Genomic DNA, 23,119 nt, shown 5'->3' on the forward strand with positions numbered 1-23,119 from the left:
TTACATTTTTACTAAGGAGAATCTAGGGAGAAAATTAAGTAAAATTACATTTATGACACTCTACACTTTCCAAAACATGATTATCTTCAAATAATACTCGAAAATATAGGGAGAAAATTTACTGTGTTTTTTAAAATCATTTTTTGTGAATTTTGTCAGTTAAACAAAAAAAAAGAACATATGATGACATGTGGTGCTGCAAGAGGAAGAAAATTGAAACTTTGATAAACTATTTGAATTTTTTTATGTGTAAAAATTATATTTTAAAGCTTAAAAGATAAAGAAAATGTCATAATGAGTTTGTGAGAATTTATGGTGATTGTGATTTTTGAAACTTAAACTATGAGGTGTGAAAACAAGATTTTGACTTTGGGAAATTTGAAGTAATAATTAGAGGAAAAGTTGTTGTAAAGTAGTGATCAATACTTTGTAAACCACTTTTTGGACTTGGGATATGAAGTATTGATGTTGAGAAATATGTATGTAATTTTTTTTTTGGTAATTTTTCCATTTATTTTAATATTTTAAACAATTTTACAACAAAATATGATTAAAATATAACAAACGTAACACGTGGCAGAGTTATTTATTATGAATTTTAGAAATTAAATTGTAGAGAAATAATATGAAATATAATAGACTGACACGTGACAGAGTCTTGGACATTGATTTCTCCTCCCTTTTTTTTCGCTGCCGCTCTTTTTTTTGGGCGAAATTCTATTTTCGCGCTACCCATCTTGTTCCCCTCATCCTAAAAAAATTGACGCTTCTTTTCTCTTTTCAGCCCCAAATTGAAACCACTTCCCTCCTCCTCTCTCCTTATATCTTTTCCAGACCCAAACCTTAAAATTCCCACACCCACTATCTGCTCTCCCTCTCCTCATCTCTCTCTCTCTCTCTCTCTCTCTCTCTCTCTCTCTCTCTCTCTCTCTCTCTCTCTCTCTCTCTCTCTCTCTCTCTCTCTCTCTCTCTCTCTCTCTCTCTCTGTGTGGCTACATGCTCCAAGAAGAAGTATGATTGCTTTGTAAGTATCCATTTCAAGAATTCAATCTCTTATTTCGTATTTGGGTTTCAAGTTTTATTTTTATTTTTGCAGAATCTAGGTTGGTTTGTCTACTTTCTCCCTCTTCGTTCCAGTAACCCTCTCACTCATGGTTTGTATCAATTCCTAAATGCCAATTTGTTTTTTCTTTAAATGTTTCTTGATTAATTTTTCTGTATTTGTTCTGAAAAAATGGGTATATTGTTGTTGGTTCATTGTATCTAGTTCACGATTTTGATAAATTTTCAACCATCTTAAGTAAGGTAATTGTACAGATTGATGGTAGAAAAAGTAGCAGATCTTGATAGTCCTTGAAAGTTTGTGAATCTCCTTTGTTTGATTGTGTTGTGAATTTTTTTTTTTCCGGATAAGATGTGCTGTGATTCTTTAGTGGCAGTATTATCTGAGGAGAGGGTCTTGCAAATTTGGCACTTCTTGTAAGTTTCACCATCCTAAGCAGGGAGGAAGCTCTGGTTGCCTGCAAATTTGGTAACTATTATGTTGGTAAAAAAAACCATAAAAGAAAGGCTGATTTTCAACTCCCAAAAAACAGCCCACGTGCATGCTAAAGAAACCATAATGATGTTGATCAAATAACCTCCCCATCATTACACCTTGTCTCCCACCAAAGACATTATTAATACAAAAACTATTCCTCCACTAAAGAGGAAACCCAAGGCGCTGAAAGCATGTGCAGCTCCCCTATTTTCCTTCTCCTTTTCAGCCATCAATTAATGACCATGCATGCATATCCCATACATTCATCCATGTGCTTTGCAAAGGGAAAAATACCAGCCGCATATCTTGACTTCACACTAAAGAGGGATTTCCAACAGATGTTGGGACATCGGAGGTTAACAACCACTTTCATACATTAAAATCATTTTCTTGTTCAATTTTATTCGAACTCATCGTTTCATTTACTTGTGTTATGTTGCTGGCTCATTTGCTTTGTTTTTTAAATTTTTGTTAAAATTTGCTAAACAGAGTATCAGAAGAAAGGTTTTTGGTTTCAATTATATGTCCTTTGTATTACTTACAACATAATGGTTGTTGCATCCAAGTTTTTCCATGCATGAATGCAAGATAAGGGTTTTGTAGTATGAAAACAACTTGTGAGAGCACATTGTTTAATATGGAGCACAGCGTGATTCCCAACTATTGCTTTAGGTGTGAATTCCCAACTTAGCACGGAATGAATGTCTCCATCCGCTTTGGGTGTCTCCATTTTTTGAGCATCGTATTACACTATTAGAAATGCATTTTAATTTTTTTCTACAAGCTTAAAAATGGAGGCAAATCCTCCACCACATGTACATCAACTGTTAGATCCAAATTTTCATAACCAAGATTGGAGCTTAATGAAGCATAATGGAACAACTGACTGACACAGCAGAATGCCGGTTGATACTCTATTGACTGCGTTCGACTTCAAAAAATGGTTTCAGCTTCTCAGATTACTTTGGAGCATGTTTGAGTGTGTTTATCTGTTTCCCAATGGATTCACTATGGCTTCAACACAAGTACAGGCTAGTTTATGTCAATTTTAGATTAACCTTCAGTATCAGATATGAACATACATAAGTCTCACAAACGATTCAGACCCAAAAAAAAAAGTCTCACAAACGATTGATTAAAACTCAACAATCATGTGAAAATGTAACGATAACTACTCAAATGCAGGGTCCGTGCATTAAATCAAAGTCTTGCAAAAATGCCTTTGTCGGATTAGGCTGCACAATACGTTCACTATTCTGCGTCTTCTACGTAGGGTGCATATTCTCAGCAACTGAAGCAGCCACATCTGTTTCAAAAGATGATGAGCTACAACAACGACAAAATATCGTTAAAATCCTATGAATTCCTTGTGGCATTTTGTTATCTTTTAAGTTGAAAATATAATTTTTAAATATAAAAAATTCAAATAATTTCTGAAAGTTCTATACTAACAATAATACTATGTTGAACATCATTACTCTCCCTTACAACAACTCTTTCTCCAATTATTACTTCAAATTTCCCAACTTCAAAATTTTATTTTCACACATCATAGTCGAAGATAATGTGCCATGGTGATGGCTTCCCTTACTAGTAAAGGAACTGGAAGGGAGGTGCTATCAGTACTGCTCTCGTTATCATTGGCAGATATCAATAAGTTTCTATAAATTTTTGGTGCATTTTTCTGATTTTTCATCATTTTTTTGTGTGAATTTTTGAAGTTTAAGATACAAAATTGAACCTGTGATGACACGTATTGCTACATGATACTGACACATGTCAAAAACTCTGATGATGCATCAATCTGACGCTGCCATGTGTCATTCTCTTTAATTTATTAGTATTTTCCAATGCTTTAACTTCCAAAAATCATAATAAATTCATACAAAATTAGACACATTCACCAAAAAATCCTACAAACTTCTAATCACATTTCCTTCATCTTTTAAGCCTTAAAATATAATTTTGACATAAATTTCAAATAATTTCTCAAAGTCAAGTTTATTTCTATACTACCAATACTACTATGTTGACCACCATTACTCTCCCTTACAACAACTCTTCCTCCAATTATTACTTCAAATTTCCCAAAGTTAAAATTTTATTTTCACACATCATAGTTGAAGCTACCTTTTAGGATACTTATGAATGCCAAGAAGCCATCAATAATTTGTCAACAACAGGTGAATAGATTATCACTCTAGTCTATTTTATCAGTAATAACACGTGCATAATTTGTCAATATTGTATCAGTAACCCATCAATAGTGCATCAGAAACCATTAGATTTATTAATCCAACTCCAACTGTACTAAAGGCTATAATGGAGCACGCTAACCATTTTGAGCTCAAAGGGAAGGACCAAAAGAAGGAGAGTTTGCAGTAGGAGGGCCTTGACCTCTGTGACAATACAAATAAAAGAAACGTAGGATCAACTGTTAACCTTATATCCAAAATCACCAGTATCCACAAACATACATGTACCCAAAAAAATTAGCATAAAATTTGTGAAAAAACAATCAATAAGGAGAGGGACATACATTGCAGCAAAGGAATCAGCCGATTTGAGAAAAGATGTGCCAAAGTCTCTGTTCTATTTTTTTAAGAAAACAGAAAACCTGTACACATCACAGTTTTAGATTGAGGCTTAAACTAGAAATAGAAAAACTCAAACACTATCCAAACATGAACAATATATCAAAATTACATAACAAACTAAATTAACAATTAGAAAACTAAAGGGATATGGTGGTGGTGGAGACAGCTTAGGTGGTCAAACCTGTTAAAACTTAAAACTGAATACAGATACAAAGTCATCAAATTGATGGAGAAACAAAACGTAAAAATGGCATAATTCACATTTTGCCAATACTTTTGTGCTAAGTTAGAGATAGTGTTTTCTCACCTTACAGCCATGTTTCTTAAGCTTTGAATTATCAGCAAAATATTGCATATTTATCTCATAATACTGCCCCATATCAACAAAATGCCCTTATTCATCTCATCTGTTGCCCAAGTCACATCGATAGTGAATAATTAAATGCATTTCCTGGCAGATACAAAGGAAACGGAGAAAAAGCAAAAAAGAAATATTGGTTCAGAAACTTACACAGAGCATTCTCTTTGTTGCCAAGTTTCAATCAAATGGGTTTCTGTAATTTCCATTAACATAATACAGTTGGTAGGAAGTTGGAAGGTAAAGTCATCACAAACACCAAGAGATCTGATTCTCATCTCTTGTTACAACAACAAATCACAAACAACAGGACATCTGATTTAGAATCTCATAAACAATTGAGGAACAAACGCATATCCACATATAATCACTAATATTTCTATGTAAATCGAAAATATATAGAAAAAGATAATGATTTCGCATATAATTTACAATTAAATACACAAATATTTTAACCCTAAATCAAATTAGGGATATATAAATTGATTTTTCAAAAATTATAGAAAATAATTCTAGGAGGACGAAGGACATTTGTTACCTATGGAATAGAGGAAGGTTTGACGGTGAGAGAGACCAGTCGAAAGAGAGAGCCGGCGAGAGAGAGTCAGTGTTTCCTAAATGTGAATAATGAAATTGCACGGGTAAAACTCAGTGTAGGTTCGCATTAAAAAACCAACAACTGAACTGAAAAGTGCCTAATTTGATCAAAAAAATGGAACTTCAAGGGAATTTGACAGTCATAATTTACAGATAATTATACAATTAAATACCCAAATATACAATTAAATACCGAAAATATATACAAAAAAATAATGATTTTCACAGATAATTTACAATTAAATACCCAAACATTTTAACCCTAAATCAAATTAGGGACATAGAAATTGAATTTTCAAAAAACATAGAAAATAATAATAAGAGAAGGAAGGACAGTTGTTACCTATGGATCCATGGAGGAAGGGAGGCTCCCATGGAGAGAGAGCGCGAGACCGAGCGAACCAGAGAGAGAGAGAGAGAGAGAGAGACATCAAGAAAGAGAGCGCCGGCGAGAAAGAGAGCCGTCGAGGCCAAAACTAGTCTACGGAAAAACATCTTACGATCCCAAACAACAACAAAAGCTCACTGAAACAGCAAAATAGAGTAACAGATCCAAGTAACAGGGAAACAGGCCCAAGACAGAGCCAAGGCCCCTCACTTTACCTCCTACACTGGCGGGCAAGGAAGGCAGTCGTGAGAGAGAATGAACACAAAAATTAAAATTAGGATTTTATGAAATATATTTGAAGGTTAGAATTCTAAAAACTTAAAGATTTTCTTGGGATTCATAGATGTCTGAGGGAGGCGATGTCGGTGTATGGGTACTATGTGCGTGGAGGAGGTGAAGGAGATGGGAAAAACGTGAACAGTAACTGTTATCAACCCTAACCCAATCGCCACTCACAGAGAGAATAAACAGGTGAGAGAGAGAGGAGAATTTGTCTGAGAGGAAAAAGAGGGAGTCCGAAAAAAATAGGCGCGATTGGATGGAAAAAGGCGGGATTTGAAAAGGCGTGCCAGGATACGTGCCTTAAGGGGAATTGCAGCGTACCCATTTCTATTGTAAGCTCTTTTTTTCTTTCCAGCCGTTGAGATTACTTTGATGGCTGAGATGAAGCAGCAAATAGGGGTTCGCAAAAAGGAGTTCCCACCTGAGCCGCGGCGTTATTTTTTTCAACTGTACATTTATGATGCACCAATCTTTATCTACTCAAAATCAGAATTTTCTTTCATACCGATGATTTGGCAAATTGAATAAACTAAAATGTTGAACAAACTAATTTGTAAGAGTACCTATAGTATTTATTCGCTGACCACTGAATTTTTTTTAGAAAAAAAATAATGAATTGCATTTTTTTTTACATTGGACTTCGAATGAGGTGCCGGGAGGGGGGGGGAGGGGGAAGCCACCAGTGCCGGTCCTGAGATTTTGAGGGCCCTATACGAAACATAAACGGGAGCCCTCCCATATATTTATAATATAAAAATTTTTGCCATGACTTAATGCCATAAATTATTTTTTGTAAAACTAAAATTCATCATCGATTAGCATGCAATGGCAATCGTAAATCAAATTCATAAAAGTTTTAATGTTTTAATTTGAGAAAAGGAACTTATAAAAAATAATTTGAGAAAAAGGAAGAGGAAGAGGAAGAAGAAGACAAGAACTTTTTTTTTTGGTCTTGTTTTGAGTGGGTGAAAACATACACTGCAAAAAAATTTGGTTGATTGGAGAGAATGAGTAGAAATGTAAAAATACAAAAACTAAATGACATAATACGAACTTGAACCTAACTTGCCTACTAAAATCATGGCGCTAAACTCCAACACAACCAAATACAATTTGTGTTATTGTCCTTCACGCTCGAGTATATAATATACGTGAAAAAAATTTGGGGCCCTGTGCGGTAACACCACTTGCACACCCTCAGGGCCGCCCCTGGCCACCACCAATAATGGATGGATAGGGTTGGGCTCAGTGTAGTTTGGTTAGGAAAAATCAGTTTGTGACTTATGTTATTGGATCAAAATATTAATGCAGTAAATATTATAAATATAAAACAACATATTAAACTAAAGTGCAATAAAGACAATATATATTACAGTAAAAGAAAGGTAACAATGATTTATTGAGTAGATAGAGGTTTGTGGATTGCCAATGTCCTAAAGACAGAATTTTGCCCATTCTGAGTGCTTGAAATTCAATGGACATCGATCTCCCAGGTAGTGCAGGGGCGGAGGAGCTAAGGCCCGGGGGGGTCCTATGCCCCCTCTCAGTGTTCTTGAGACCTTGGGTTTCTTAACTAACAAAGTGCCTTTAATGTTTTTCTTCTCTCCCTTTTCCACTATTATTACTACATACTCTCTTTTTGTCCTATTTTGACTTTGCTTGTAGTAATAAACTACCATTTTAATTTTTTTAGTGTGTATATTTAACTAAGTACATGCAATATCTTTTGCTAGTATCAATGATGAATAGATAGTTAATGTGATATGTAAAATAATAGAGTATAGTAATTAAATTTATGAATTTGTATCAAGTAAAACATGAACAGTGGTAAGCTTGGCAACATGAGACAAAGTTTCATGATAATCAATCCTTTCCATTTGTGTATATCCCTTGGCAACGAGGTGAGCTTTGCATTGTTCAATAGTTCCATTAGAATGCCCATTGATTTTACAGACTCACTTGCGCATCCAATGGCATTTTTATGAGCAGGCAAGGTGACAAGACCAGCCCCGAATTTCTTGAAATCCGAGACGAATCCTGTGGAATTCCCGACATCACCCGATGTCAGGCCTACTTATTGAAACTATATCCTCTTTTCCATAAAGGATTAAGGGCACGGGAGTTCCTACCGAAATTTCGGCAGAGTCTCCCCTGTAAATCGAACATTTCCCAAATTTTCAACCTGCATAAAATTCACATTTTAATATCCCAACAGGCAGCACGCACAATTTAATCTCATGCGATTCATTAAATCGGCCCTCGGCCTTCAGATAATTCGAAACAACACCAACAATATTCTTAAGTCGAACAATACATAAACCTAACAATTAATGGTCTCAAACAACTTTATAAATACCACGGAAACCATTAAACCAGATTCAAATCTGACAATCACATCGAAAATCACATACACAGAATCGATCAAACCCTTTAAACACAATCATATTTCGCGGCTGCGCCTGATGAGACCCCAGGCTGCCTACGTACCCTTGGACAAGGGATCAAGCCACACGTAGTTCTCATATGAACAGTCACAACTCCGATAATATACAATTATTTGAAATACAACCAACAATACATTTCAGATTTAACACAACTCCAATTTCCGACAAAAATACAAAGAACACATTCTCAATCTCTTTCTTTATATCAGTTCAAACCCCACAACCATACCCTATCCAAGGCGTATGTTCAATGAACACATCATCAAATTACTCCCTTTATAACAGTTCAATCCCGCAACCATACCCTATCCAAGGCGTATGGTGCCAAACAACACTGCCCAAATCCAGGGCTTATACTTTCGTATATAAACAGGGTACTCACAAAGTACAAACTTACGAATCTCAAACCAGAATCAAAACCATATATACATATATGTAATATAATAACACTCACCTCTCACCATCATCATGTACCAGGGGAAAACAATCCAACAGGGGATCGTTTGACTAGTCCACATTTAACAGCCCTCAAACAACATGTGGCTAGGGACGAGCCGTCCAACCGGGGGACTAACTCTCAGCCAGCACGTACGGACGAAGAATCAAGACCCGTACGCCTGTAAACAGTCCTACGCGCGCAGACTACCCAATTAAGGGTTCCATCATATCCAGACCACATTCACAATTTCCATGTATCAGTATCCAAGGGGAGGTACATGTGATGTTGCACATCATGTACTGGGGAGAACAATCCAACAGGGGATTGTTGACTAGCTCACAATTATCAGCCCTCAAACGGACATGTGGCTAGGGACGAGCCGTCCAACTGGGGGACTAACTCTCAGCCAGCACGTACGGACGAAGAATCAAGACCCGTACGCCTGTAAACAGTCCTACGCGCGCAGACTACCCAATTAAGGGTTCCATCATATCCAAACCATATCCACAATTTTTCCGGCATCCCACAATTCCAGGATCCGTGACCAAGAAAGCCCACACGCCCGAAACACGGCACGTGTGTGAATAGTAACCAAACCATATCCATATATCCATTTCCATGTATCCCAGTGTCCATATCCACTGTTTCCAAAAATCATAATCCAAGGGGGAGGTACGTATGATGGTGGAGTTCGTAATCCTTATATAAATATTATATAAATAATATTCCCATCCTTAGTTCAATTTTCCCAAAATAAAATACATATTCATAGTAGACAAATAACTCTCAAACATAAAACCCATAACCGGGGAAATACCTAAGATAGTGTTTTCTCAAATATTATATATATAAACTCCAAGACCCTCAAACATATCAAATCCACAAATATATCACAAATACTTTACAAAGTAATAATCTCGACTATTAAATATAAAGTGCATTACAATAAACCATTTAATTCATATGCATAACATTTCCATCTTAAAACCATGCCATTTATTTGAAAGCAATACCCATTCTTTTCCTAATAAACATAACCGAGTCCCAAGACTCACTTTCACAACTCTACGAATCGAGTATCCCATAGGATATTATAAACAAGCTCATACTCCCAATATAATCCAAATAACTCAAATAACAATTAACACTCGTTTACAAGGTCATTCTAATACTTTTCGAAGTATGAAACTACCTCGGAAGACTCACGGTCAACCGAGAGTCAAACTTTCTAAATTTGGTCAACCGGGCCCGCGGGCCCCACGACCTCCATATTTCGATCCGAACATCCCTAAGGGTTCCACAAGGTTTAATAAACCTATCCTTCAAGTTTGGTCCGAATCCGACGGTCGGATCACTCACGATCGCACGATCGGACGATTATCGTAAAAATACAAACTTTAACTTATTGAATCGGAACATCCGGGACTCCGATTCACGATCCGTGAAATCCTACACAATCCTAGGAATACCTAGATTAACATATATTAAATTGGAAGCGATCCAACGGTTCTAACATATCGAACCCGGAATTCACACAATATGTAAAATCCGTTCGGGGTTCAAACGTTATCCGAGTTGAGTTCCGTAAATTCCTACGCGCTCGTGACAACCAGGAGATCATTTTAGGATAAAAATGTCTCTCTGCTACAGTGCCACACCACACGCGCCGACAGCACGTGGGTGTCCAAAGCGATAACCACTCGCCGGAAAAACTTAACATCTTGACTCCAAACTCCTACCTTAGCTAATACACCTAATTTGGAGTCACTTTTGTTCTTGAGCTATGGCCAAAAAGTGGCCGGAAGTGGCCGGAAATTCTAACTGAAAACCGGCAGAATTTAAATTCACAAAACGGACTACAAACTCTCAAAATTTCTGGAATCCTATCCCATAGGCAGCTAGAGCACGAAAAGTAGTCCAAAAACCATACCTCACTCGTCCAATTTGGTGGAGAATTGAGGGAGAACGAGCGACCCAAAGTTTCTGAAATTTCCGGCCGTTTTTCTGCGTTTTCTGGCGGGATTCATCGGCTCCGAGGGCTGTGCTGGCCGGGGAAGAGAGAGGAGGAGGTGGCGGTTCGATTGGGACCGGTCTCGTGGCCGGTGGTCCGGTGTGGCGGCGGCGGTGGCTCTTGGAAGCCACCGGCTGTTTCAAAAATAAAAGAGGGGGGGGGGGGGGGGGGGCTGCTGTCGTGAAAACCAGAGGGAGAAAGAGAGAGAGGGAGAAATTCTGGTTTTAAAACCAGTTTTTCCAAATTACAAATTTGCCCCTCCAAGTATTTAGATCGTACTTTCCTCGTTATAACTCCGATCTGAGCCCACTACGTGTCTACGGACTCGTTTCGACGTGATCTTCGCACCGGTACAATCGAAATTCCCAAATTCCTTCCCGAACTTAAAATGACCTTTTTGACCCTTTTTAAATTAAATAATATTTTAAATTTTCAAAAACCTTAATTAATTCAAATCATTTTATTTTATTGTTTACTCCAAATTATTTCCTCTTAAATTAATTATTTTACTTCTTTTTAGGACCGGGATGTTACACAAGGCCATGAGGGTCCATGTATGATGATTAACTTCCAAGGCAGCAAGTTCACTTTGCATAGCTTTACGCTATTAAGGATATTTAGTGGCTTCATCAAAAGTGTTAGGCTCAACAATGATAGTAATAGAAGCAAGAAAACTTTTATGTTTAATAGAGAATTTGTCATAAGATAAATAATGGGAAAAAGGGTACCTGGTGCCGCAGTGGCGGAGGCACTTGGGGACCAGTGCAGTCACTGGCCCCCACTGAAATTTTATTATAAAAAAAAATTAGTACTAGTATTAGAAGTCTGAAGCCATATGGATATGGGCCAAAGAAGGCTTCAGCCAAAAAAGTCAAGTCATAGACTCATTGTGGCGTTTAAGTCATCACTACTACAAAAAAGGCAAAAGACGACGGGATTAGAATTAATTTATACACTACCTATTCCTAAAAGGATTAGAATTATTATTATTATTAAATATTGCCTTCTAGTATAAATCAATAAACCTAAGCCTTTTTCTCTTTTCTTGAGTCAGAAACAACCAGTTACTTGTGAGTTTTTTTTTTTCTTCTCAAATTCTAATTATATTATCAAGTTTTTTATTATTTCTATTGATATTAATGGGTCTTTCAATTTATGTGTAGATTACCAAAGGAAAAAGGCTTTGGCGATATTTGGTAAATCGCTATTCAACTCCAAGTACGTATTTGTCTATCCCTTGTAATTTTTCTTGTGTAGTATGTAATTCATTATCCCTTTAATGCAATTGTGAACTTGTGTTGGTGAAATTTTAATTTTATTTTATAAATTTCTATATGTATGATTCTCTATTGGTTTGATTAATATATTGCTTTGAATTGAATGCTCAATTTGCTTCGGTTTATAAGTTTGAGAAGATGTTCATAATTGTTTCGATTTAAATATAGTTGAAATTGATACTTAGGTGACGAGGGGTAAATTTAACTAAACAAACAAGACACAACAACTCAACAATCAAGAGAACACACAGAGTATGCCACAGAGTACCTGCAGTCATAGAAGATTACTAGTGACAACCTAGGCACTCAGAAGGACCCATCAATCTAGGCATCCCCTGTGCTAGCAACAACTATGGTGAAAGTGTGTGAAGTCATCAATATCAAGTAAACAGCAAACAACATATATAGATGACTAGTCAACCACCAAGAACAGAAACCCAGATAAATTTACAGATATACAAAACAGGTTTTGTTTACCCAGAAACCCACCATTGGGAAAAACTGGGAGTCATCAACCGACTAGGCAATCCACTAAGTAGAAAAAGATTCTTACAAAGGAATACAAGCAAGCTCAAGCAAAACCTAGATCTATTTAGGAAGATGAGCTTTACCTCCTTTGTGCAATCTTCTTCTCCAACTTAGCAAAGCTTGAAGCTCAGTTCTTCATGGCAATGGCAGCTCCTTCTTCAGCTCGTTCATCCCATGGCACTAGCTTGCAAGCTTCAACTCAAACCGAAACCAAACTTTGGATTCAAGGGAGAAAGACCAATTTCTTCAAGAAACCACACTCTTGAAGAAATCAGTCACGAATCCGATCTAGATCTATATGAGAGAATGATTTAAATAGCTAGATGCAGATTCATATTTCAAAAGCAGTTTTTCAAAAAGAAATCAATTAGAAAAACTCATAGATGAAATATATGGTTTACTCTTTGATGAAGAAGAAGAGAAAGATGGCAAGCCAATCTTTCCAAAACTCCCACACAAAAGAGACGGCTTCCAAATGAGGAATTCTCTTGCTTTTACAGACAAAAGAATCCCTTAGGTCAGACTGACACATGGCAGCAGAGAGAGAAAATAGAATAGGACAAAACAAATGGTTAACCAGCTGGAAATCGCACTGAGCAAAGATGACTAGTCATCTTTTATGGAAACAGTCTTAATGCATGATATGCAATGCATGATTTTACCTTTATCAAATTGCTTGAACCTCCATATATAGGATAGATGAGAGTTAAGAACACTTAGAGATGCTAATCTTAATCTAACCTTGAGCTTGATAAATACATATAAAAGTCCTATTACAAAATTGTCAAGGGAAGCCAAAAGAATTAATCAAAATTCATACATTAACAATCTCCCCCTTTTTGGCTTTCCTTGACAACACACTCTCTCATGAACACTCAACCCAAAACCAATCCTAAGAAGATGATTAAAAGAAGTACCTGCAAAAACAGTAACCAAACTTCCAGCACAAGACAAGCATATTATATCTCAGAATTTTAAATTTTAAACCATATGCAATATGTGCAATAAGGGGTTGAGAGTGTTCTCCCCCTTGTTGATAAGGAAAGATAAAAAAGGCAAGGAAATAAAACAGCAAGTAGAGGAAATAAAACAGAGGGCATAAAATCTGATTTGAACACAAAGCATAGATTGATTACAAATCACATTACAGCTGTTCAAACACAAGACAACAACAACTCCCCCTAACAAGATGCACAGACTATTCAAACAGAAACAAGGAAAAGAACCACAATGTAATTACAAAACAAAGACTTCCAATCTGCTCAAAATAGACACCCTTCCAAGATCACATGATCGCCACAATGTGATAACAAATTAAACCATCCAAATAGTCCAAAAAGACTCCCCCTATCTAGGATACAACCTAATCAAAACTCTAGCTAAAAAACCAGAGAATCAGCAGACTCATCAGATGTAGCAGAAGCATCAGAGTCCTCCGAGGCAGGAGCAGCTTGAGGATCCACTTTAGCAGTAGCAGCAGCTGCAGAGGAAGACGGAATGAGGCTCATAAGATGCTGGATGTGCTTCTCCTTGGCAGCAAAGCTCAGCTCTGAGAGAGGCATTTGCGGAAGCGGATGACACAGAGGAGAGAAAAGAGCTTGAAACCTTCTGACTAAGAGCAAGGGAGGCCTTGCCAAAAGGAGCAATGGGAGCAGTCCACTGATCCGAGTCAAGAAAGGGCACCCTATGACGCTCACATACAAGCTGAATAAGAGATGGGAAAACAAGAGTTCCCTTGTGTTTCGTTCCGTGACCGATAGTCTTGCCAAGAATAGCATGATAAATAATATCTCCAAGGGGAATTTTATCATGATTCACCATGGATATCATGAGTTGGCAGGCAGCTAAGGTGGGATTCGAATTGTTCCCGGTAGGGAGAACATTATGCCTAACAAAATCCCAGAGAAACTTGTAGAAAGGTGACAAATACGACTTAATAGGAAGGCCCTTAGAGGTCAGAGGCATAGACTGATCAGGATAAGCCATGGTTTTAAACAAGTCAATCGTATATTCAGAAGAGACAGCAGCAAATTTCTCATAATTAAAACCAGGGAAAGAACGAAAACCTAACAACCGATTGATTACAGACGGTTTCAGAATAATAGGCACAGACCTAACAATAACTTGAAAGTTGGACCCTATGGGTTCAGCCGGGAAATTAGAGTAAAATTCCCTAACAACAGAGGATTTAAACTTACCAGAGAGAGCATTGAGTGAGTGAAGATGATAATGCTCAAAAATCTGAGTGGCAGATTCTTGAGCCACTAAGGGGAGAGCTTCAAACTGGTAAGATCTTTCAAGCACGAATTTCCTCTTAGAGACAACATCCGCAAGAGACATGGCACATTTTGGAGAGGATGAAATGCAGCTAATGCTTAGAGACATGGCACATTTTGGAATAGGGGGTTCAGAGCTAAATGACATACAAGATGAGGTCATATCTCTCTTGGAGAGACAAGTATACAATGAAAAGTGAAGACATAATCAGAGTAGACTCAAAAAGCAAGTAACATCACTCTCTAAAGACAAAATATTGTAAGATTTATTTTGATTCACTTGCACATCCCAGACATAAGTGCTTGAATGGCCCAATTTTACGGCTCTTTGCTCTAGATGCTTCAAACATAACACCTTATACCTTCCTAGAGCCATGACTACATTGGTCACACTTCCCTTTTTATTTTTTTGAAATTTTATTTGTATGTGAGTATATCTGCAAGTTGTTTTTCAGAAGGAACAAACTCTAAGGTTAAAATTTTGTCTTCCACAAGCTCTCTAATAAAATGATGCCTTATGTCTATATGCTTTGTTCTAGAGTGTTGAACAGGATTTTTAGAGATATCTATAGCACTCATGTTGTCACAATAGATTAGAAAGCAAGATTGAGCAAGACCATAGTCATCCAACATTTGTCTCATCCAAAGAAGTTGAGTGCAGCAACTCCCAGCTGCAACATACTCTGCTTCAGCAGTGGATAGTGAGACAGAGTTTTGTTTGTTGCTATGCCAAGCAACAAGGTTGTTGCCTACATAAAAGACCCCCCCGGAAGTGCTCTTCCTATCATTACTACAACCTGCCCAATCAGCATCACTATACCCAACAAGATTGACACAAGTGTCATAGGTATACCACAACCCAAACTCAACAGTCCCACTCACATATTTTATGATTCTCTTAACAGCAAACAAGTGAGACTCTTTTGGATCACTCTGAAATCTAGCACACACACCAACACTATAAGAGATGTCTGGTCTACTAGCAGTCAAGTAGAGAAGACTTCCTATCATGCTTCTATAGAGAGTTTGATCCACATTTTTACCAAGCAAGTCCCTATGAATTTTTGCACCCTCCAAACCAAATTTTTTCACAAGATTTTTTGCATATTTAGATTGAGAAACAAAAATCCCATCATGGCTTTGCTTGATTTGAAGACCTAAGAAGTAGTTAAGCTCACCCACAAGACTCATTTCAAATTCACTAGTCATGACATGGATAAACTCTTGAACATGCAAATCAGAGGTAGAACCAACCACAATATCATCAACATACACTTGAGCAATCAAGACATCTTTTTGAAATCTTTTGACAAACAATGTTTTGTCAACCGACCCCCTAACATATCCATTTCCTAGAAGATGAGAGGATAACCTCTCATACCATGCTCTAGGAGCTTGTTTCAAACCATAGAGTGCCTCTTTTAAACGAAACACATCATTTGGATGATGTGGATCTTCCAAACCCTTTGGTTGCTCAACATAGACCTCTTCATTTAAAATACCATTCAAAAAAGCAGTTTTGACATCCATTTGATAAAGCTTGAATTTCAAGTGACAAGCAATGGCAAGAAGTAATCTAACAGATTCTAATCTTGCAACAGGGGCAAATGTTTCATCAAAATCAATGCCTTCCATTTGAGTGTATCCTTGAGCAACCAATCTAGCTTTGTTTCGGACCACATTACCTTGTTCATCATTTTTATTTTTGAAAATCCACTTAGTGCCTATGACATTTGTGTTAACTGGTCTAGGAACAAGGTACCAAACATCATTTCTCACAAATTGATTTAATTCTTCCTGCATTGCAAGAAACCATTCACCATGATGCAAGGCCTCTTTCACATTTTTAGGCTCTTCCTTTGAGACATAACACACATGGCTAATCTCTTGAGCGAGTTGTTTCCTAGTTCTCACTCCTTGATTAAGAGGACCAATAATGACACTCTCAGGTTGAGTGAGAGGACTATGAACAGCATGAGAGCTGTCAGCCGGGACAGATGGGATGGAACTAGAAGTTGAAGGGGTTGACAGGGCAATCGGGACAGAACTTCCAAAAGTTGACAGGTCAACCACAAGATCCAGACCTGGAGGATCATGCTCAAGAGGAGGAGGAAAAAGACCATCCTCATCTAAAGCCATCTTTGTAGAGGCAGCAAAATCATCAATATTGACATTTATGGATTCAATAATGGTTCTTGTCTTACAATCGTACACTCTATAGGCTCGGCTGGAAGTGGAATACCCTAGAAATATTCCCTTGTCACACTTAGAATCAAACTTAGCAAGATGCTCTCTATCTCTCAAAATATAACATGTGCTACCAAAGACTCGAAAGTATGACACATTAGGCTTCTTTCCTTTCCAAATCTCATAGGGAGTTTGTTTGGTACCAGACCTCAAAAACACCCTGTTGGAGATGTAACAAGCTGTATTGACAGCTTCAGCCCAAAAATGTTTAGCAAGATTTTTGCTATTTAGCATCACCCTAGCCATCTCAACAAGAACCCTATTTTTTCTCTCCACAACACCATTTTGTTGAGGTGTAATAGGGGCAGAGAACTCATGTTTAATTCCCATTTCTTCACAAAATTTAAGGAACTGAGAATTCTCAAATTCAGTTCCATGATCTGTTCTAATTCTAACAAGTGGCAGATGACTAGTCATTTTCTCTTTTTGCAAAAGATGACAAACAGACTTAAACCTTTGAAAGGTTTCAGATTTCTCACGTAAGAATGAGACCCAAGTGAACCTAGAGAAATCATCAACCATGACCAGAATATATTTCTTTCCACCAAGGGACAAGGTTTGGATAGGACCAACAAGGTCCATATGAACAAGTTCAAGACCTACATGTGTTTGAATGTGTTTGACCTTTTTGTGTGACACTCTAACTTGCTTACCCATTTGACATCCTTCACAAACATGCTGATCAGATTTGTCAAGCTTTGGTAGACCATTCACTAACTCTCTCTTGGACAATTTATGCAAGTCTCTAAAATTCACATGTCCAAGTCTTTGATGCCACAAGACACTTGTTTCATTCACAACCTTGTTGCAAACAACTTCTTTGGCATCATTGACACCATCAATGCAATAACAATTATCCCTAGACCTAGACACACTCACAATCTCATTGCCACCCTTTCCAATGATTTTGCAGCCATGCTTGGAGTATCTAACTTCTACTATTCCATCATCACACAGCTGACTTACACTAATGAGATTGGATGTGAGACCCTCAACAAATCTAACATTCTTAAGCTCGGGTAAACCAGGGATACAAACAGTACCTTTCCCCACAACTTGAGACTTGTGACCTCCACCAAAAGTCACAGTGCCTCCATCAAAAGGGCTGAGAGATGAGAAAACACTCCTATCACCAGACATGTGTTTGGAACAGCCACTATCAAAGTACCAAGAATTGATATTTGAAGCAGCAAAAGCATTTAGCACAACAAGGCATTTGTCATGACCTTTTGTAATCCAAGTAGACCTAGGAACAATGGGTGAACTTATTTTAAGGGAGACAAGTTTGGCAATCTTAGTGACTTCATTTAGCAAATGATCAACCTGATCTTGCAAAGATCTGGGATTCCTTTTAGATTTTGAAGACAATTTTCTGGTCTTATCCTTTTTGTACATATGACAGACTGGTCTAATATGACCAGTCAACCCGCACCTGTGACAAGTCGGAACAAACTTAGGTTTTTTGACTACCTGCTGAACATCAAGAGATGCAATGGCTGGAGATTTTGACTTGACAAACTTAGTGGTAGAGCTGGAAAACTTAGAATCAAAATGATTAAATCCAAGACCACCTTTGTCCCCATGAAGTTTTCCCATATTCAACATTTTGTCAATTTTTGTGGCACCAATGGTCATAGATATAATCTTACTTTTTGATTCATTCAATTCACCTAGGAGCTGTTTGTTTGAGTTCTGGAACCCAATGTTACTCTCCTTGAGCACATTAACTTGATTTTCAAGATTACTCCTAATTGACACAAGTACAACAATTTCTTTTTCTAGAGACTCAAATTTTTCACTCAACTCCTTTTTGGTTTCTTTTAAGATGAGAAGGTCATGTTGAAGTTCTTGGTTATTAGCCTCAAGTTTAAGACTCTCTTCTTTCAAGGAAAAAGTCTCTTTGAACAAGCAATCATATTTTCTTCCTAATGACTCGTATGACAGGTCATCAGACTCAAAATCAGAATCATCAGACACAGGCTGCACAGAGGCAACGAAGGCAACCTGTTGGTCTTCATTATCAGAGGAAGATGAATCCTCTTGAGACACTTCACTTTCACTCTCACTCCAACTTACTTTCATGGCCTTGTCCTTTCCTGTGGAGTATTTTTTCTGACTGTTTGCACAGTCAGCAGCATAGTGACTAATGCCTCCACATGTGAAGTACTTGACAGATTTTCTAAAGTCTTTAGTGAAAGGTTTGACATCCTTGTTCCTCTCATTAGACCGATCAGTTGATGGTCTAAACTGTCTCTCACTACCAGAGCTACCCTCTCTAGCAAACTTTCCCTTATCCTTAAGAATTCTCCTAAATTTTTTGACAAACAAGGCCATTTCATCCTCAAAATCTGAGGATTTTTCACCACCTTTCAGAGAAGAAACATGCACTCCTTGAAGTGCAACACTTTTTTGATTTTTTAGTGTCATTTTCTTCCATATTCAACTCCATCTCATAGGTTTTTAATTTTCCTACAAGCTTGCCAAGCTTAATTTCATTTAAGTTTTGGACCTCCATGATTGCGGTTTTCTTTGCTCTAAATCTAGATGGTAGAACACGAAGAATTTTCTGAACAACAAGAAGCTCTTGAATAGGTTGACCAAGACTCATGGCTTCATTTGTGATCATTTCTACTCTCCCATAGAACTCAGAAATAGACTCAGTTTCAGACATCCTAAGTTCTTCAAATTGTGCAAGCACCATCTGAAGTTTTAGGGTTCTAACTTGGTCATCCCCTTCATGAACCACCCTTAGTTTATCCCAAGCCTTTTTAGCATTTGGGATGTGTTGTATATGTGCAAACTGTGTGCTGGACAAAGCTGTAACTAAGGCATTTCTGGCCTTCTTGTTTGCATATGCAGCAAACACCTCTGCTTCAGTCCATTCAGACCTAGGCTTGGGCACAACTTCACCCTCAACAGTCTTGACCGGAGCAACCCACTCTTTTGTGAGATACACACTTGCATACTCATCAAGAGCATCAAGAAATATCTCAAATTTTTCTCTCCAAGCAGCATAGTTATTTCCGTCAAAATAAGGTGGTGAGTTGCAAAATCCAGCAACTCGATCCCTTTCCATAGTGAGTACACCTAAACACCAAAACAAATCCTAGGATCTCTCTATTTGTGTTAAGAGCTGATGCTCTGATACCAATTGAAATTGATACTTAGGTGACGAGGGGTAAATTTAACCAAACAAACAAGACACAACAACTCAACAATCAAGAGAACACACATAGTATGCCACAGAGTACCTGCAGTCCTAGAAGATTACTAGTGACAACCTAGGCACTCAGAAGGACCCATCAATCTAGGCATCCCCTGTGCTAGCAACAACTATGGTGAAAGTGTGTGAAGTCATCAATATCAAGTAAACAGCAAACAGCATATATAGATGACTAGTCAACCACCAAGAACAGAAACCCAGATAAATTTACAGATATGCAAAACAGGTTTTGTTTACCCAGAAACCCACCATTGGGAAAAACTGGGAGTCATCAACCGACTAGGCAATCCACTAAGTAGAAAAAGATTCTTACAAAGGAATACAAGCAAGCTCAAGCAAAACCTAGATCTATTTAGGAAGATGAGCTTTACCTCCTTTGTGCAATCTTCTTCTCCAACTTAGCAAAGCTTGAAGCTCAGTTCTTCATGGCAATGGCAGCTCCTTCTTCAGCTCATTCATCCCATGGCACTAGCTTGCAAGCTTCAACTCAAACCGAAACCAAACTTTGGATTCAAGGGAGAAAGACCAATTTCTTCAAGAAACCATACTCTTGAAGAAATCAGTCACGATTCCAATCTAGATCTATATGAGAGAATGATTTAAATAGCTAGATGCAGATTCATATTTCAAAAGCAGTTTTTCAAAAAGAAATCAATTAGAAAAACTCATAGATGAAATATATGGTTTACTCTTTGAGGAAGAAGAAGAGAAAGATGGCAAGCCAATCTTTCCAAAACTCTCACACAAAAGAGACGGCTTCCAAATGAGGAATTCTCTTACTTTTACAGACAAAAGAATCCCTTAGGTCAGACTGACACATGGCAGCAGAGAGAGAAAATAGAATAGGACAAAACAGATGGTTAACCAGCTGGAAATCGCACTGAGCAAAGATGACTAGTCATCTTTTATGAAAACAGTTTTAATGCATGATATGCAATGCATGATTTTACCTTTATCAAATTGCTTGAACCTCCATAGGATAGATGAGAGTTAAGAACACTTAGAGATGCTAATCTTAATCTAACCTTGAGCTTGATAAATACATATAAAAGTCCTATTACAAAATTGTCAAGGGAAGCCAAAAGAATTAATCAAAATTCATACATTAACAATAGTTCATATACGTGTTTCAGTTATGGATGCTTCTTCGTGATATGCTGGTTTGTAATGTGGTGAATGTTGTGGGTGCATCTGCTAAGCGCCGTGATATGCTGAGAGAAAAGCATGCTGATGCAATTTTTGAAGCACTCAATAATAATGAGCTCTTAAGTGGGCAAGGCCTGAATCAAGAAACTAATCTTAAGCGGTCTAGTGATACACGATGGAGCTCTCATTATAATTGTTTAATTAGTTTGGAAAACATGTTCCTGTCTGTGATAGATGTGCTTAAGATTGTAAGAACAGATGGATCAGGTTACGAACAAAAATTTGAAGCAAAGGTTCTATTGACTTTTATGCAATCATTCAGCACTAGCACTAACAATCATTCAGCACTAGCAAAGGTTCTACTCGAAGAACAACTTGAGAATTACATTTGGGACGTGAGCTCTAACAATGAATTTACAGAATTGAAAGGGATTACTGATCTTGCGCAAAAGATGGTTGAGACAAAAAAAGATCAGATCTACCCTTTAGTGTACTTGCTTCTGACACTAGCACTAATCCTACCTGTTGCGACCGCAAGTGTAGAGCGAGTATTTTCTGCTATGAATATTGTCAAGAATCGGTTACGCAATCGAATGGGAGATTTGTGGATGAATGATTGCTTGGTTGCTTATATTGAGCAAGACATTTTTAATAGTATAGATGACGAGGTTGTTATGCAACGATTTCAAAATATGAAAACTCATCGAGGACAATTATGATTGTAATGAATAGACAATATAGACAATATGATTTTTGATGTTTTGATGTCTAGTTCGAAATTTTTAATATTTATATTTTGTGAAAGGCCCCCAGACACATGAAATCCTGGCTTCGCCACTGTGGTGCCGTGTTGAACTGGAGTGGAAGAGGGAAGATGAACTTGAGACTGGTAGCATGGTAGTCACTAAGATAACCTCTGGTGGCTTTCGGTGGCTAGGACGAAGAGAAGTAGAGTCAGATGGTGTTGGTGAAGATGGAGGAGAGGATGATAGAATAGGAGGGAGAAAAGAAGTAGGTGTTAAATTTATAGTAATTAAATTTATGAATTTGTATCAAGTAAAACATGAACAGTGGTAAAGCTTGGCAACATGAGACAAAGTTTCATGATAATCAATCCTTTCCATTTGTGTATATCCCTTGGCAATGAGGTGAGCTTTGCATCGTTCAATTGTTCCATTAGAATGCCCATTGATTTTACAGACTCACTTGTAGCCAATGGCTTTTTTATGAGCAAGCAAGCCCATGAGGGTCCATGTATGATTAGCTTCCAAGGCAGCAAGTTCAATTTGCATAGCTTTACGCCATTCAAGATATTTAGTGGCTTCATCAAAAGTGTTAGGCTCAACAATGATAGTAATAGAAGCAAGAAAACTTTGGTGTTTAATAGATAATTTGTCATAAGATAAATAATGGGAAAAAGGGTACCTAGTGCCGTGTTGAACCGGAGTGGAAGAGGGAAGATGAACTTGAGATTGGTAGCAGTGATAGTCACTAATATAACCTCTAGTGGCTTTCGGTGGCGAGGAGGAAGAGAAGTAGAGTCAGATGGTGTTGGTGAAGATGGAGGAGAGGATGACAGAATAGGAGGGAGAGAAGAAGTAGGTGTTATTGGGGAGGAAGGGGTGGTAACTTGAGATGGAGAAGGTGTGGTCTCTATAATGGGGTTAAGAGATTGTGTAGATGCAGAAGCTGTAGGACGGTCAGAAGGCTCAAATTCTGGGATAGGAAGAGGTAAGACGTTGGGCATGGTATTTGTGTGGGACAAA

At 37.6% G+C, this 23,119-nt stretch overlaps 1 protein-coding gene and 1 long non-coding RNA gene across 4 annotated transcripts; one reads left to right on the forward strand and one right to left on the reverse strand.

The window, feature by feature from the left end:
* Positions 1-2,491: 2,491 nt before the first annotated feature.
* On the reverse strand, positions 2,492-6,207 carry LOC148291233 (uncharacterized). 3 transcript variants are annotated; one of them, XR_015826070.1, is made up of 5 exons: positions 5,436-6,207; positions 5,034-5,109; positions 4,445-4,775; positions 4,080-4,157; positions 2,492-3,939 (listed from the first exon to the last, which is right to left on the reverse strand). It is a non-coding gene; the product is annotated as an uncharacterized LOC148291233 (long non-coding RNA). The 3 variants fall into 3 exon arrangements; XR_015826069.1 differs by having other exon boundaries at positions 2,492-2,846; positions 3,878-3,939; positions 4,080-4,775; positions 5,436-6,205; XR_015826068.1 differs by having other exon boundaries at positions 4,080-4,775; positions 5,436-6,204.
* A 15,154-nt stretch (positions 6,208-21,361) lies between these two features.
* Positions 21,362-22,430, forward strand: LOC148291234 (uncharacterized). Its single transcript, XM_088245722.1, has 2 exons — positions 21,362-22,007; positions 22,159-22,430. Exons 1-2 carry the CDS (start codon positions 21,362-21,364, stop codon positions 22,428-22,430), a joined length of 918 nt encoding a protein of 305 aa, XP_088101848.1.
* Positions 22,431-23,119: the final 689 nt, after the last annotated feature.

The sequence above is a fragment of the Prunus avium genome, chromosome 8 (assembly GCF_965620075.1).
Source record: "Prunus avium chromosome 8, drPruAviu1.hap1.1, whole genome shotgun sequence".
Lineage (NCBI taxonomy): Eukaryota > Viridiplantae > Streptophyta > Magnoliopsida > Rosales > Rosaceae > Prunus > Prunus avium.